Consider the following 16,423-nt stretch of genomic DNA (forward strand, 5'->3'; position numbering starts at 1 on the left):
CCCAACACAACTTTATAACTAGCAGTAGCTCAATGGTATTGCATCCAAATAAAGTAGACTAGTACAAGATATGATATTTCACCATCTCAAGCTTAAAGCTTTTGGCTGTTCTTCACGTGCATCCGCAACGCGGCTGTCGCAATAATCTTTGTCCCTTCCATTCAACTAATTAAAACACCCTTACATATGATATACATAGGATCGGATCGGATCGGACAGTACAGGATATTAGACCTTAAAAATGGTTACATGAGATTAACCTTAAAAGGAAGAAAAAAAGTATAATTAACCACACTTAGACCTACTTTTACATCATCACATTTCCATTGATAAAACCGAAAAATAAATAAAAGGAAAGAAAAGAAATTACCAACCCCAAGGCAACATGGATTAACAAGTCTTGAGCGGGTTACCGCACAGACAATCATTGCTGTTGAAAGATGATGCCTCAAGACGATCGAACGGTGATCCCAACGGAATGGGCCCACAAAGATGGTTATGGCTCATATCCAAATGCCCGATGTATTTTGCCGACGATATGGACTTAGGCACAGGACCCTTCAAATTATTGAAGGATAAGTCCAGCGCCATGTAGTACGATTTGGGCCCGAAAACGTCAGGTATGTTGCCTTCAAGAGCGTTTCTGCTCAAGTTCAGAATCCCCAGGCCCGTATTCGCCAACAGAACCGACGGGATTTCACCCTTAATCATGTTGCTATCCAAGTTCAGCGTGGAAAGCACCCGCATTGTCCCCAACTGCTCCGGTATCCGACCCGATAACTTGTTTAATGACAAATCCAGATCAGCCAACCTATACATGTTGCCTATGGAACTGGGGATGTTCCCGGTTAACTGGTTTCGACTCAGCAATGCACGACTAAGCATCTTGAGGTTGCCGAAGTTGGCAGGAATCTCCCCTGTCAAAAGGTTGTTACTCAAGTCCAGATGCTTTAAACTGGAGAGTTGAACTAAGGAGCTTGGGATCTCTCCACTTAGCTTATTGTCTGCGAGGTTCAAGACAGTGAGCTTCTGGAGATTCCCTATCTGTTGTGGGATTTTTCCGGAAAGGGAATTGCCAATAAGATCTAACACTCTTAAGTTGGGTAGGGAAGCCAGGCACTGAGGGATCTCCCAACTGATGCCTTTCCAGTCAGCAATGATTAAAGTGGTGAGGTGGTCGAGCTTGCAAATGGAAGGGTTTATGGAACCCGACATGAAGCCCGAACCTGAGCGTCCCGTTTTTTGGAGAATGGGGTCCTCCGACTCGCCTCGGAGGGAAACGTCTGTGACTCGTCGAGTGGTCGGGTCGCAGCTGATGCCATACCAATTGGAGCAGCAGTCGGTGCCCTCCCACGAGTCGAAGATGCCCAAGTACGGCTCCTTCAGCCACGACCTCAAAGCTAGCAAAGCTTCTCGGTCAGACGGAGGGCAGCCATTAACAGCGGCAAAGAAGGCTACCAACAAAACTATGGCCGTGGAGACCCCCATTTCTCTCAGCGTCTACGAAATGCTTTCCCTTTCCTTGTTCGTGTATGAAAAATGTGGTTTTGCCTTTTGGGTCTAAACAGAAATGAAGATGAAGAGAAAGTGCAAGAAGGGAAGGGTGAAAGACAGTGAGGAGAGGATTTGCAAAATGGAGTGATTAGGGAAATATTATATACAGGTTTTGGGAGCTGAGGTTAGGTAATTAGTACTGCTGTTATGTTAATTGGTAACGCAGCACATGGAGATGTACGAACGAAACATTCTTGAAATAGTAAGTTGATAATGGAGGGCATTGAAGAGGGTGGTTGGGTCGTTTTACTCTCCCTTCCCTTATTTATTACTACTAGTATTCATCATTGATTATTTCCTAGCTACTTCAATTACAACTTTAAATACTTATTTGTTACTTGTAAAATGCAATGAATGAACTTTTGGATCACATTGTCTCAAACACTAATTAATACATACTCTTAATTTCATATATATTGTACAACAATTAATTAATTTTAAGAATTAATAATAACATGTATTAAATGGTGAAGAATCGATATGCAAACTATATATACATACATTAATTCCGACCCTTCTCTTGATGGTAGAATATATAGAATTTATTAATTAATTAATTCAAGGTGAAAATTAATTAAGGATTCATGTGTTATGGCAATTACTCGTGGCAGAGACAAGGGTTGATATCAGTGTTGCCAAGATTTGAGGATTATGAGTGTCACATTTTATAGTAGGAATGATCAATAGAAAATGTGGAAAAACTTGGAGCTCAACGTCACATGCATGCCTCGCTCAAGTTCGGTCGTCCCCATATCGAAAAGAGCCGAAGTTAATGTAACTCATGCAATGCGAGGGTAATTCTTTAAACCAAATTTAGAGGGGTCCCCTCTTACCTTATCATTATGTTTCCTTTCAAATTTGTTATCCTCTTTCACCAATTAAAAGATGGGGAAAAAACGTTTTAATCAAGATTGATTTAGGGCATGGTGCGGTTGTCGTTGCTATTTTCAACCCCACCATGATTTCAGCACTCAATTCTTCCTTTTGATGATTGAAAAGTTACTCTTTTTTGCATTCTATGAACTAAGTAAAACAAGGGCGGGGCCGGTGTATATAATCTGCCCTTTAGCTATATAATTTCCAGAACATCAAGAGAGTCGAAATATGTATGTATGCATGTATGTAATGTAAAAAGGAAGAAAGAAACACTAATTCCAAGCTAATAATTGGGGTCTTCGACTCTGGTAACTTGAAATATTGTTTAGATCATGAACCTGTTGTATTTGCAATTCTTTTTCTTTCTTAATTATATATATGATTTGATTGGTTATTACTGGAACTTATCATATACATGTGCTTGAAGGGCCATTGCATGCCAATTAGTTTGTATTTGTATTCGTTTTGGTTGAAAGTGTGCAAAGCCTTTATTACGGTTTGCCTTTTATCTTCGTTTCCAGCTCACAAAGTGGGATGAAATGACTTGTTTTACACATGAGATCGATGAGATTGTAATTAGGCCAATGTCTCACTTTCCATATCGTCAGAAACCAAAGGTGTGGGCATCCTTTGGAGTTCGGGCATTTTAAGGCCAGCGGCGGCGACGATGTATCCATACATTATTTAAAGTACACATGCAAGTGGTCAGTCACCTGGGGTCCAGGCTCCAGCTGCAGCTGTTGGGATAAGATTTGGAGTTGCTTTATGCACAGTAAGATCTACCCTCCCCCATATTTCACGTTGCAGTCTGCAATATTTGTCTTTCACAGTGGCATATATATATATGATGGCGATACCAAAAGCAAACCAAGATGATTTCAAGCAAGCTTCCGTAGTTAAAAGAAAGAACCACTAGCATGAATTATATATGGTAATAATTGAAGATAGATCTCCTATAAATTAGAAATTAGAGCGATTGGGACTTGGGAGGCCACTTTTGTTCTCTTTCTGTGCTCCATTTTCCTGCCCACCTAGTGTTGGTTTTCTCTAGCTCAATGATAGACCGTGTGGTGAGCGCCTAAGGAAGGCAAATGTTAATGATGAAGCAAGTAGCAAGGGGCATTTGCAGCCCAATTAACTAAATGTAAAACCCCCCAACTTCTTATTCTGAAATCATTACAATATCATTTGTCATTATTACTCGTATCCATCGCACTTGGATCCATCATCGTCGTTATCAATTACTCCTGTATATGTAACATTAATAAGCATCATATATTTTATATGTGTTTGGCGGGCATCAGCACAAATGAGATATATATATTAGAGTAAGCTTGCTTGAAGCTGATCAACCTTGAGGATTTGACAAGGGGTGTCAAAGATCAATAGGTTGGTAAGGAGCCACGTGGCTACACTGGTCCAACCTCCGACACACAGATTAAACAATGGTCCCTCGGAGCTGAGGAGAGAACATGGGATGGTGTCGTCCCGAGGACATGATTCAAAGCGCTCACATGCAAATAAGGACAGACAAACCCTACCACCAATGAGGCATGAGATGAGACGTTGAATTATATTTTTAAGGTGAATAGAGCAGAACAGAGGCATGAGATCTTGGCCTTGGGTTGGGTAGCTAAGCTAGCTAGGTTGTTAACACATTTACTTTTTCCATTACAGGTCGATCGGCTTGGAAAAATGCCATTTCGTAAAATTTTCAAGTGCGTTCTGACGCAGGAGCGTTTAGGATTATATTTTATTTAATTTAATTTTTGTTAATTTTAGTTGATTTAGGAATTATAGGTATATTAAAATTCTTTATTTACTTATGTTAGGATTTTAAGCTAGTCATGTTCTATTTAGAAATAGAACACCTATTTTATTTAAATCTCTTATTAATTATTCTAATTGTATTAGATAACTAAGAGTAGAGTTTTATTAGGATTTGGGCCTATAATAATATAAATAGGACCCTTAGGCTTAGTTATGAGACATTCAGAATTGAGAGTTAATAAATAATATTTTCTTAAGCAGGAGTGCTTATTTCTCTAGGCTCTTTTAAAGAGTAAGAGGTTTAATATCTTTGGCCTAACCAATCAAAGTGGGATTTTGGCTATTTTTCACCTTAGTAGGGTTTTCAACCTTGCCAAGATTGGTGATTCACCTTAGTGGGGTTTTCAACCTCGCCATGATTGGTGTTTTTTATAACGCCTAGGTGTCTTTACAACGCCCCGGCGTCAGTTTGGTATCAGAGCGGGAGGATTATTATTCGCTGCATAAGTTCAGATTCGCTGTCAAGTTTCGATACTCCCTGTACGGGTAATTTTATTTCTTTATAGTTATATCATCATCTTTTTTTGTTCTTTTTCTTTCTACATCACCAAAAAAAAAATAAAATAAAATGCCGCCAAGACGTCAAAATCGTCAAAGAGATGATCACGAGATTGAGATTGCAGAACTACGTCAGCAAATTCAAGAATTACAAGAGCAACTCGCAAGACGTGATGCTCAAATAAACAATAGCAACTCTAGTGATGAAGAGAATGACACCAACCCGTTTCATCAAAATTTGTCCTCTGATGAAGAAGTACCTATTCGTCGCTTGAGAACTGCTGCTACCAGAGATTTGGGAATCAAAGTCGACATTCCTGAATTTGAAGGAAGACTTCATCCTGATGACTTCCTTGACTGGCTCTACACAATAGAAAGAGTTTTTGAGCTCAAAGATATTCCCGATGAAAAACGTGTGAAGCTTGTGGCAATTAAATTGAAGAAATACGCTTCTATTTGGTGGGAAAATCTCAAAAGACAACGAGAAAGAGAAGACCGCAACAAGATCAGAACATGGGATAAGATGCGTCGAGAACTCAAGCGTAAGTTCCTTCCTGAGCATTATCGACAAGAAATTTTTATCAAATTTCATAACTTGAGGCAAAAAACAATGACGGTGGAAGAGTATACAATGGAGTTCGAGCAACTTCACATGAAGTGCGATGTCCATGAGCCTGAAGAACAAACTGTAGCTCGTTATCTTGGGGGTCTTAATGTTGGAATTGCAGATGTTGTTCAACTACAACCATATTGGAACCTAAATGATGTCATCAGATTAGCATTAAAGGTTGAGAAACAACAATTACGAAAAAGCTCAATGAGTTCATCTAGACAGAAAGATTCCACTTCAAACCGTGGGAGACAGAGTTCGGCAACCATTCCACCTCCAAAGGTAAACTCTTCCAAAACTATAAATCATAAAGAGACTACTTCTACTCGTGCTCCTAATGTCAACAAAAAGTGCTTCAAATGCCAAGGATTTGGGCATATTGCTTCTGATTGTCCAAATCGAAGAATTATCTCTTTAATTGAAGAAGAAGTCATGGAAGAACCTAGCCTTGAAGAAGTAGATGATGAGCTAGAAATATTCAACAACGAAGAGATAGAAAAAGTCTCTGCTGACCATGGAGAAGCTCTGGTTGTACGTCGTAACCTTAACACTGCTATGTTGACAGAAGATGAAAGTTGGCTCCGTCATAATATATTCCATACAAGGTGCACATCCCAAGGGAAGGTTTATAATGTCATTATTGATAGTGGAAGCTGTGAAAATGTTATTGCCAACTACATGGTGGAAAAGTTGAAACTTCAAACTGAAGTACATCCTCATCCTTACAAGCTACAATGGCTGAGAAAAGGAAACGAAGTTAAGGTAACAAAGCGTTGTTGTGTTCAATTCTCTATTGGAAATAAGTATGAAGATGAAGTTTGGTGCGATGTTATTCCAATGGACGCATGCCACTTGTTGTTAGGACGCCCATGGCAATATGATCGTCGAGCTCACCATGATGGATACAAAAATACTTATTCCTTCATTAAGGATGGAGCAAAAATTATGTTGACTCCATTAAAGCCAGAAGATTGCCCAAAGAAACAAGAGAAAGATAAAGCACTCATCACTATGTCTGGTTTAAACAAAGCTTTTCGTAAGTCAAGTCTTTTATACCTCTTATTAGTTTGTGAGGAGAATGAAGTATCTTCACCCTTGTCCAAAGATGTCAAACCCATAATTGAAGAGTTTTGTGATGTTGTACCTGAAGAGATACCCCATGGACTGCCACCAATGCGAGATATTCAGCATGCCATTGATTTCATCCCTGGTTCTATAATTCCAAACAAGCCTGCTTATCGCATGAGTCCGCAAGAGCATAAGGAGTTACAACATCAAGTCAAACAACTTTTGGAAAAAGGCTTGGTAAGAGAAAGCGTTAGCCCTTGTGCTGTTCCTGCTTTATTAGTTCCAAAAAAAGATGGAACGTGGCGTATGTGCATTGATAGTCGTGCCGTGAACAAAATCACCATCAAGTATCGTTTTCCCATTCCTAGACTTGATGATTTGTTGGATCAATTACATGGTGCTATTATCTTTTCCAAGATCGATCTGCGTAGTGGTTATCACCAAATTCGAATGCGACCTGGAGATGAATGGAAAACTGCATTCAAAACTCGTGATGGGCTATATGAATGGACAGTTATGCCTTTTGGCCTCTCTAATGCACCCAGCACCTTTATGCGCCTAATGAACCAGGTATTCCGTCCTTTTATTGGGAAGTTTGTTGTGGTTTATTTTGATGATATTTTGGTGTATAGTAAAAGTCAGAAAGAACATCTGGAACATGTACGGCAGATATTTGAAGTACTTCGAGAGCAAAAGCTTTTTGCTAACTTAAAGAAGTGTGAATTTATGACCAACAAAGTTATTTTCCTAGGATATGTTGTTTCAAACCAAGGGATTGAAGTGGACCAAAGCAAAATTGATGCTATTGTCAATTGGCCAGTTCCGAAGTCACTTCATGATGTTCGAAGCTTTCATGGATTGACCTCTTTTTATCGACGTTTCATCAAAAACTTTAGTTCTGTTGCTGCTCCGCTTACTGAATGCCTCAAACAAGATAGTTTTATATGGAGTACCAAGGCACAACATAGCTTCGAGGAATTGAAGGAAAAGATTACTAAAGCTCCAGTGCTTGCACTTCCGAACTTTGATTTGGTGTTTGAAGTTGATTGTGATGCATCTAATGTTGGTATTGGTGCTGTTCTTTCTCAAGAAGGAAGACCAATTGCTTTTTTTAGTGAGAAACTCAATGATGCAAGATTGAAGTACTCAACATATGATAAGGAGTTTTATGCTGTTATTCGAGCCCTTGATCATTGGAGCCATTATTTATTGCCAAAAGAATTCATCTTATATTCTGACCATGAAGCCCTCAAACACCTTAACTCCCAACACAAGCTTAATCGGCGACATGCAGCTTGGAGTGAGTTTCTTCAAGCCTTTCCAATTCTCCTCAAGCACAAGTCAGGTGCACAAAACAAAGTAGCGATGCCTTAAGTCGTCGCCTTACTCTCCTCTCTACTTTACAATTAAAGGTTGTTGGCTTTGAAGTTGTGAAAGAATTGTATGAGAAAGATCCTGAATTTAGTGAGATATGGAAGACCAGTTCCCAACATCTTTATCGACAATTTCATCAGCAAGAAGGATATCTTTTTAAAGGTAACCAACTATGCATCCCTCAATGTTCTTTACGCCAATCTATTATTTGGGAAGCTCATAATGGAGGATTAGCTGGACATTTTGGGAGAGACAAAACATTGGCTCTTGTGAAAGAAAAGTTTTATTGGCCCAAGCTGGAACGAGATATCATCCGACATATTCAAAGGTGTCGTATTTGCCATATTGCCAAACTTGGAAATCAAAACACTGGTATGTATAAACCATTACCCATTCCTGAAGCTCCTTGGGTAGATGTAAGTATGGATTTTGTTTTGGGTTTACCAAGAACTCAAAGGCAAAAGGACTCTGTAATGGTAGTCGTCGATAGATTTTCCAAAATGGCTCATTTTGTGCCATGCCATAAAACTGATGATGCTTATCACATAGCTGATTTGTACTTCAAAGAAATTGTGCGTCTTCATGGAATTCCAAAAACCATCACTTCAGATCGAGATGTGAAGTTCATGAGTCATTTCTGGCGAACCCTCTGGAGGAAAATGGGAACTCATTTACAATTTAGTTCAGCAAGTCACCCTCAAACGGATGGTCAAACAGAAGTAGTCAACAAAAGTTTGGGAAACTTATTACGAAGCTTTGTAGGTAAACACATTCGCCAATGGGATCTTGTATTAGCACAAGCAGAATTTTCTTATAATAACTCTGTGAGCCAAACCACTGGAAGATGTCCATTTGAAGTAGTGTATGGAAAACGACCTCTTAGTCCTTTGGACCTTCCTGCATTACCAACTACTCGTGAATTTAGTGCTGATGCTGAAGAACGTGCTAAGCAAATCAAGAAACTTCATGAAGAAGTTCGAGAGAAGACTAATCGTCAGACTGATAGATACCAAAAGCAAGCCAACAAACACAAAAAGCTAGCTAGTTTTAAAAAGGGAGATTTAGTATGGATTCATTTAAGGAAAGAACGTTTTCCTAAGTCTCGTGCAAAACTATCTCCTCGAGCTGATGGACCATTCCGAGTCTTGGAACGTATTAATGAGAATGCTTACAAGATTGAACTTCCAGGAGATTATGAAGTTTCTGCAACTTTCAATGTAGCTGATCTTTCACCTTACTATGGAGAACATGATGAAGATATGGATCTTGAAGACGATTTTTCTCCAACTTAGAAAGAATGACGCAGGAGCGTTTAGGATTATATTTTATTTAATTTAATTTTTGTTAATTTTAGTTGATTTAGGAATTATAGGTATATTAAAATTCTTCATTTACTTGTGTTAGGATTTTAAGCTAGTCATGTTCTATTTAGGAATAGAACACCTATTTTATTTAAATCTCTTATTAATTATTCTAATTGTATTAGATAACTAAGAGTAGAGTTTTATTAGGATTTGGGCCTATAATAATATAAATAGGACCCTTAGGCTTAGTTATGAGACATTCAGAATTGAGAGTTAATAAATAATATTTTCTTAAGCAGGAGTGCTTATTTCTCTAGGCTCTTTTAAAGAGTAAGAGGTTTAATATCTTTGGCCTAGCCAATCAAAGTGGGATTTTGGCTATTTTTCACCTTAGTGGGGTTTTCAACCTTGCCAAGATTGGTGATTCACCTTAGTGGGGTTTTCAACCTCGCCATGATTGGTGTTTTTTATAACGCCTAGGTGTCTTTACAACGCCCCGGCGTCACATTCAAATGACAAAAAGCAAAGAGAAAAATATGTCCATCCTCCTTTACTTTTTGATTAATTCCGTTGTCATATATTAGTATTAGATTTTCTGGCAAATCTTGATCAAAGTTATGGCCCTGGCTCTACTCTTTTAGAAAATCCTCCTCCTGGTTTAGTTAATGTGTTGCATTATGATAAATTAGGCAGAGTTTAGTTGGGCTTTTTTGCCCTCTTTCATACCTAAAAATGGAAAATATTAGATGGGTTACATGGGTATTTCCATGTAACCCCATAGATTTTGGCCCCAACAATTTGGGTTTGGAGCTAGTTATTTGAAGCATCGGAATCGGATGGTTCAGGGTAGCCTCCAATGCATCGGGCCGAAAACCTTAGACAGACTCGATACTGGGCCAACCAGGACCAGACCTAGTATCCCATCCCAATCCCTGCTCCTGGAATGGGAATTTCAGGACTCGTCAACGGCTTCTGGCAAACAAGAAGTTCATTCTCCAGTCATATATTCAAGTTATACTAAATCATCTTCATGAGAATCCTTATTTAATCTGGTTTAGGGCATTTAAATTCAACAAGAGGGTCCAAAATTACCAAAGACTACTACTGCAACATCAAGATAAATAAGAATGAAAGTTTCTTTCTCATAACATGCAATCTGTTCTCGTGGGTAACCTCCTGAAGACGTTTTGGGGTACGCAAGGAACATCAAGGCCGAATCTTGGAGGTCTCATCACATATAAGCCCGCAAAGAGGAGGAAATATTTCAAGGAAATCATGCTCAAGTAGAAAAATATGGCACCTATGAGACAAAAGGCCAGAAATATAGCAGTAGCTCTCGGGTCCTGCCAGCTCAACAGCGAATGAAACCTCTCCCCTTGAGTTGCCAAGTCACCAACCATAATCATAACTCTTCCTGCAATGCTTCTCAATCGATCATATCTCATTCTGAGTGCATCACCTTGTCTAGAAGATGGAAATGTGTCGAACTCTTCATCCAGTTCATCAGCATTTGTCGAATCTGCAAGAGATAGTTTGATATCCATGTGCGGAGGATTTCGTGGCCGCTTCCTATATTGCCAAATCCCAATCAAAAAGCAGTAGCTGAGCAGTGTGGGCAATATCAAATTTGGGCAGAACAACATAATCAAATACGACAAGAGAACTAAAACGTTTGCAGCAGGGTTCTTCCACTTGCGTATCTGATCAAACCATTTCCATGCCTCCACAAATACATTAAATGCCGCCATAAGTCTCTGAAGGTTAGCCTTGCCTCTTCGCAGACTCCACATTTGACCACCTGCATCCAACATGCATTCCACAACCTCTTTTCTTAATGGCGGCTCGGTGCGGCTCAACCTCGAACATAGAACAAGAGTGGCTTGCTGCCTTAAACTATCAAGCTGGTATACGGACATTGGGTGAGTATAGTGCATCTTGGGAAACAAAGTTCTTGTGTAAGCTGCAAGTAAATTTGTATAAGATGGGCATGTGAATCTCATGGCCAGCTGAATTTCTCCCATCTTTTTCACTCCACTGGGTTGCAAAGCTATAAGTGGAAATGAATATGTGTAAATTCGATTGGTAGAAAGTGTAGACAACCGGATCCTTAGCTTCCCGATGGTCGGGTCTTTTGGACCCCCAAGCATGTCCTCTCCATGCAGGTGACAGTTATCAAAAATTCCAATCATGAGGACCGTGTATGGATCATAAACATCCCAAGTGTATTGTTCATTCCATTTGGGAGAAAAACTGTCGACTGCTGTTCTTGTCCTTACCCACTTAGGCCCATATTTTGCCACACAATAAGCATCAGTAGTTTTATGTCCATCTCTTGACTTCATTGGAACCAAGCCACTGGCACCTATAATCCCCAACTCCAAGACCCCGATTGTTGGTGTCCACAACGCCTTATATGTTGCTCTGTAATCACTACTGCAGTGAATGGATTCGTCAAAAACATGATAGCCGCCATCTAGAGATATCCTCATGTGAAGCTTACTTGCAAACTTGAGCTCCTTCACCTCTCCCGACTTCTCCACTAAAACTTTTTCGAGATTGAACCATTTCGCAGCCACTGGCTCAGGCAGCCACCTTTTGTACACCTTGGATAGATGAATCACACACCTTCCCAGGCTTTCCTCCTTGTTATTTCCCAGTTTATCCACCACGGTCAAAATCAGAGGATCATCAAATGGCTCTGCCGCAACAAACATCAGATCTTCATTCCATCTAGGGTTCACGGACTTGTCTTGCGAAACTCTACTCCTCAAGTTCACATTCCCAAAACTTGCCTTAACATAAACCTCCGGGTTCCTGTTCTTATCTGGAGTCACCAAATCCTGTCCTTGAATTATGTTGACTCTAAGATACCAAAGTCTAGGTGAAAGATAGACCTTGGAACGAGTATTTATAATGCTTTCACCACTGACAGTTGCTACATCCGAATGCCAAGCATCAGGAAACACCTCGTCAGCTTGTGTCCCGAACCAAATAACCAACATCAACTCTCCTCTGCCCATGTTTACCCCGTTCTTGTCCTCCAATTTATACCATTGCGGTGCTAGTGGACTATCAGGTGGAACACGTGTAGGAATGTCGGACACACTGATGCTAATCGCACCGATGAACTCATCATTGACGGATTCTTTTTGTCTCACGGTGATATCCACAGATAAGGTCTGAATGCGTTCTTTTCGAAAGGCAAACACTCGGTTCCATTCTGGGTTTGGTTTCTTCTCCATGAACTTTGTCGTTCCCCTATAGTTTCCAATCTTAATTTCGACAAATGGGTCACAAGTGCTACGGGCATTGTTCCATGGTAAATCTCTGGCTTTCACTACTCTCACGAATAAAAAATGCGTCTCCTCAACGAGGTCGAATGAGGACGTGAGCTTTGCACCACCGGAAACTCTCCCTCCACCAATGTTTGGTTTGGTCTCCTTCAAAGAAAAGTCTGGCTCTTCTTCTGGCGGCATTGTTCAAGCTGGACAAATTGGAGGGAATGAACCGTTAAGAGAATTCCATGGAAAAGCTGAATGCTTACATCAAAACTGCAATATCAGCGAGAACGACAAAAACCCACCCCTCATCCACATCAAGGAGACACTGTTCCACTTAAACGCCTTTGAACGAATAGAAGTTTAGGCTTTTGTCCAAACTGTTGTTTTACACTAGGACTCTCACAGTTCCACTTCCATATTTATAAATTAATTACGCTTATTGGTGCGTACATGCTTACTTATCACTGAAGCAAGGACAAGGAGAAAGAAACGGAGCGAGTAAAAAACAAGAAAATTTCATTGTTTGATGCTGTGAAAGGATCGAGAATTAATCTGTATAGAGATTAAACCTTTTTTCTTTTTGCAATCAAAGAAGATTTACAAACATAGCACGTAACAAAGACTGCAAAACACAACCAAGAATACTACAAAAATAATAATTATATAAGGACTACTACAAAACAACAAGAGCCCAAGAAACAAAGGGCCGAAATGCTTACCCTGGAAAAAGAACAAGAGCAAAGGTTGAAGGAGACAAACACAAACCCTACTTTTCTTTCGATGCAAGGTTAAGCAATAATGGAAAATATATAGATACGTAGTGCATTCAATTTGGAAAGTTCCTAGAAGGAAAGAGTAAGAGGAAAGTCAGTAGACTTGGAGGAGTCGTTAAAATATTGGGCGCAGTTTTTTTTTTCCTTTAATACCCCTTCCTCACCCTCACAGTTAAAGTCATGATCACCATGAAAAATCTCAATTCATAGAGGTCCAAAATTTTGGATGGATACAACAAATTTAAGCAAAAATATCCTCAGTCAGGAATGATTGTTCAGTATCACTACAATTTCCAGAGGGCCCTTGAAGCTGCTCATAGTTCAGCTGCCTAGAAGCTTCATACAAAGCAATTCCAACACTCACAGAGAGATTCAGACATCTAACATAAGTATCAACCATTGGAATCCGAATGGTTCCACCACCAAAGGTTTCACTTTTGCAATCTAACAATATATCAGGCGGTAGGCCACAAGTTTCAGAACCAAATATCAGATAATCACCTTTTCTGTATGAAAAGTCCTGCAAAACAATGACAAGCTATAGTCAACTTCATGAATATTTGATTAAGATTAGCTGTTAGGAACAAATACTATAACTTCATGAATATTTGTCACCAGAAGTGCAGGTACAAAAAAAATACTGATACTCAGTGCAAAGGACATACCAGACTTCCCTTTAGAACTACAAACTGAAAAGACTAGCCATTATTTAAATGCCATTTACAATTATTGCCTCTCCATGGTTCCAATGAATTATCATAAGCATCAATTTAGATGGCTGTCCTTGAACATAGGAAAATGGCATAGAGCAACTTTAGAGCTTTGCTTGACCTCCTCACAGGATATTCAATGTCTTTGATTGACTAGGGTCAAAAAATTTAGAGCCTGCGCCCTAGAGTGTAAGTGACTAACCAAAATTATAGCAATGCAGTGCTTGCAGGTTAAATTGTGCATCATATAGCATTCTAGTCTGCAATATTGACCAGGAAACTTAATGACATCTCAAAATTGCCAGCCCAACTGCAAGTAGTTAACAGTAACATAAAAGATAATATGGAGAAATGACATAATGTGATATCAAGACAAGAAATAGGTATAACATACAAAAACAATAGCAAAAAACAGAAAATTCTAGAATGACAAATGATCTTAATCAGAAATCATATACCATGTATAGAGAATAAAAAAAAGGGAAACATACTGAATGAATTGCAGTTCCTCTTTTGGTAAAAGCCAGCAACCTCTTTTTCCCTTCCTGCAACATAGGACCAAAAATATATGGAGGCAATTAATGACAAAAGATGCAGACCTTTTCTAAATCCACTGTTGGGACAGAGAAAAACCTGTTGCTTGAAATAGTCTTGAAACTCTGTCCATGAGTGATGTACTCTAACAACAACATATCTAAACATCAAAGTTATTGGTGAAAACAGGAGACATCCATACAAAGTTTGAAGATAAATGAAGTTGATCACATGAGTTGTGTATAAAGCCAATAGGGAAAACCTTTGAGGCTACAAATCTGAAAATTTGTCAGCAAATAATTAATTTATTTTGCTGAATGAAGCATGTAAAAGTCTTGCTCAGCAGTTAACAACTTTAACTATATATAAAGATGAGAATAGAAAAATATATGTCAAACAGCATATTGATACACTGAAGTTGCCCACTAGAAAAGAACCTTAAAAGAAAGACTGTCCGTGCATTTCAGCTTATGCTTGTGTTGTTTAAAAGCTAACAGTGGATATTTAGAGGATATAAAGAAAAAGATTGAAGATCATTGAGGATAATCAATGGGAAAATGGTATAAAGTGAACAGACATGTTTGGATACGGCCAGTAATCCAGTCCAGCACGCTTCAGTTTAGTATCATCTACCTTAAATCCTAATGGCTGAAGAAGCAACAGAAGCATCTTAAATGGTCAGATTTAGTAAAAATAGTATGAAAGAGGGAAACATTAATAAAATAAATTAAATTGAGCTGAAAAAAAGTAAAACTTGCAATTTATACCCCAACTAGGTGTACGCCCACAGCTGATGCTGCGCATGTTCTTGCAATGCAACCTACATTTCCAGGAATCTGCCAAGGACAATAGAAAATCTCAGAGCCAGCCTTGAGAAATTGAGATTGTCTGCAACCCAAAAGAAAAGAAAATGGAGAAATTATGACTTTAGCGCCCTTTGGAAACTTATTGACTGTATTTAATGAGGAGGAAATAAGAAAAAGGAGACAAAGCAGAAGCTGGAAATTCTGGAAACTGTCTGCACAATTCAAAATGAAGTAATCGGACGAATGGATTAATTCAGAATCATTAATCCCGTTTTTAATTTGTGTGGGCACACAGTCACAGACTTTGATGAGTAGCTTTTACTATTGAGTGTAAACCGTAAACTTGATAAGGTACAAAGAATAGGAGCTATTGTGAGTTAAGTACCAGACACTATCTAATTTAATGCACTTTGGTCGAGAATCCGAGACCACAAATCAGATGGACAAGTTAAGAGTAAGAGCTATGGGAAGCAATTAAGAGCTATGGGAAGAAATAGTCTACATCCAGGCAAAACAAGTTGATTTTAATTACATTCAAATTCTCATATATTTGAACGCAAGTGAGATATAAATTTACAGAGAGTATACCTGAGGAGAAACTAACACCACTTGAAGAAGTTTATTTTGAGAAAGTTGAGAAACAGCCTTGCCAATCCCACCAGGCAGAGAGTTTCCATTTCCTGTTTCAGCTACAACCACAAGAAAGGTAGTCAATTTATCTATTTAAGAATAAAAAACCACAACTTGAGGGAGAGAAAGAGAAGGGTCTTACACATAGAACATAACGGAGAGCGGCGTTGGAAGGAGAGGGCAGGGTGAAACTTGGTCTTGGGTTTTTGAGCCCCATTCCCATAGAAAGAGGCGATTAGAGAAGGTCTATAGCTTAAAAAATGGGAACGGAGAGGGGTTGCAGTTACAGCATTTAGGCTCTTCAGAGTGCCTCTTTCCATTAAATTGCAGTCTCTGCCTCTCTCTCTCTCTCTCTCTCTCTCTGCACTTTGTACTTTTAGTTACCTCTTGGCCTTGCTGCTTTCTGGGATAATTACCAGACAGACTGTCGAAGATGGGCAGAGAAACAGAGTAGATGATTGTTTAGTCGTCTTTTTTTGCATTAACGTCCTCCCACATTTCTTATATCACAAATATATCTCCTTTCTTTACGTATTATCCTTTTTCACCCTCCTTTCTTTTTTCCTACTATGATC

At 39.1% G+C, this 16,423-nt stretch overlaps 3 protein-coding genes across 3 annotated transcripts; all 3 read right to left on the reverse strand.

Moving 5' to 3' along the window:
* Positions 1-11: 11 nt before the first annotated feature.
* DRT100 (Leucine-rich repeat (LRR) family protein) lies at positions 12-1,663 on the reverse strand. The gene has a single exon (XM_018129925.2). It carries the CDS (start codon positions 1,486-1,488, stop codon positions 391-393), a length of 1,098 nt encoding a protein of 365 aa, XP_017985414.1. The 5' UTR covers positions 1,489-1,663; the 3' UTR covers positions 12-390.
* Positions 1,664-10,141: 8,478 nt separating this feature from the next.
* Positions 10,142-12,633, reverse strand: LOC108660440 (FT-interacting protein 3-like). The gene has a single exon (XM_018126481.2). The coding sequence runs from the start codon at positions 12,588-12,590 to the stop codon at positions 10,257-10,259; it is 2,334 nt and encodes a 777-aa protein (XP_017981970.2). The 5' UTR covers positions 12,591-12,633; the 3' UTR covers positions 10,142-10,256.
* A 643-nt stretch (positions 12,634-13,276) lies between these two features.
* On the reverse strand, positions 13,277-16,303 carry AGL26 (tRNA (cytidine(34)-2'-O)-methyltransferase). Its single transcript, XM_007052512.3, has 7 exons — positions 15,991-16,303; positions 15,807-15,907; positions 15,180-15,248; positions 15,002-15,060; positions 14,512-14,572; positions 14,370-14,423; positions 13,277-13,688 (listed from the first exon to the last, which is right to left on the reverse strand). The coding sequence occupies exons 1-7, from the start codon at positions 16,166-16,168 to the stop codon at positions 13,410-13,412; spliced, it is 801 nt and encodes a 266-aa protein (XP_007052574.3). The 5' UTR covers positions 16,169-16,303; the 3' UTR covers positions 13,277-13,409.
* Between the last annotated feature and the right edge of the window lie 120 nt (positions 16,304-16,423).

Source organism: Theobroma cacao, chromosome 1 (assembly GCF_053813885.1).
Source record: "Theobroma cacao isolate CCN51 chromosome 1, ASM5381388v1, whole genome shotgun sequence".
Taxonomy (NCBI): domain Eukaryota; kingdom Viridiplantae; phylum Streptophyta; class Magnoliopsida; order Malvales; family Malvaceae; genus Theobroma; species Theobroma cacao.

Bases quoted from the DNA above. Each gene is read 5' to 3' on its own strand.
- DRT100 (XM_018129925.2), bottom strand. From the start codon at position 1,488: ATGGGGGTCTCCACGGCCATAGTTTTGTTGGTAGCCTTCTTTGCCGCT.
- AGL26 (XM_007052512.3), bottom strand. From the start codon at position 16,168: ATGGAAAGAGGCACTCTGAAGAGCCTAAATGCTGTAACTGCAACCCCT. The intron at 15,908-15,990 runs GTAAGACCCTTC...TTGTGGTTGTAG, and splicing joins CTCTCCGTTATGTTCTATGT to CTGAAACAGGAAATGGAAAC. The intron at 15,061-15,179 runs GTATAAATTGCA...TTGCTTCTTCAG, and splicing joins TGGGCGTACACCTAGTTGGG to CCATTAGGATTTAAGGTAGA.
- LOC108660440 (XM_018126481.2), bottom strand. From the start codon at position 12,590: ATGCCGCCAGAAGAAGAGCCAGACTTTTCTTTGAAGGAGACCAAACCA.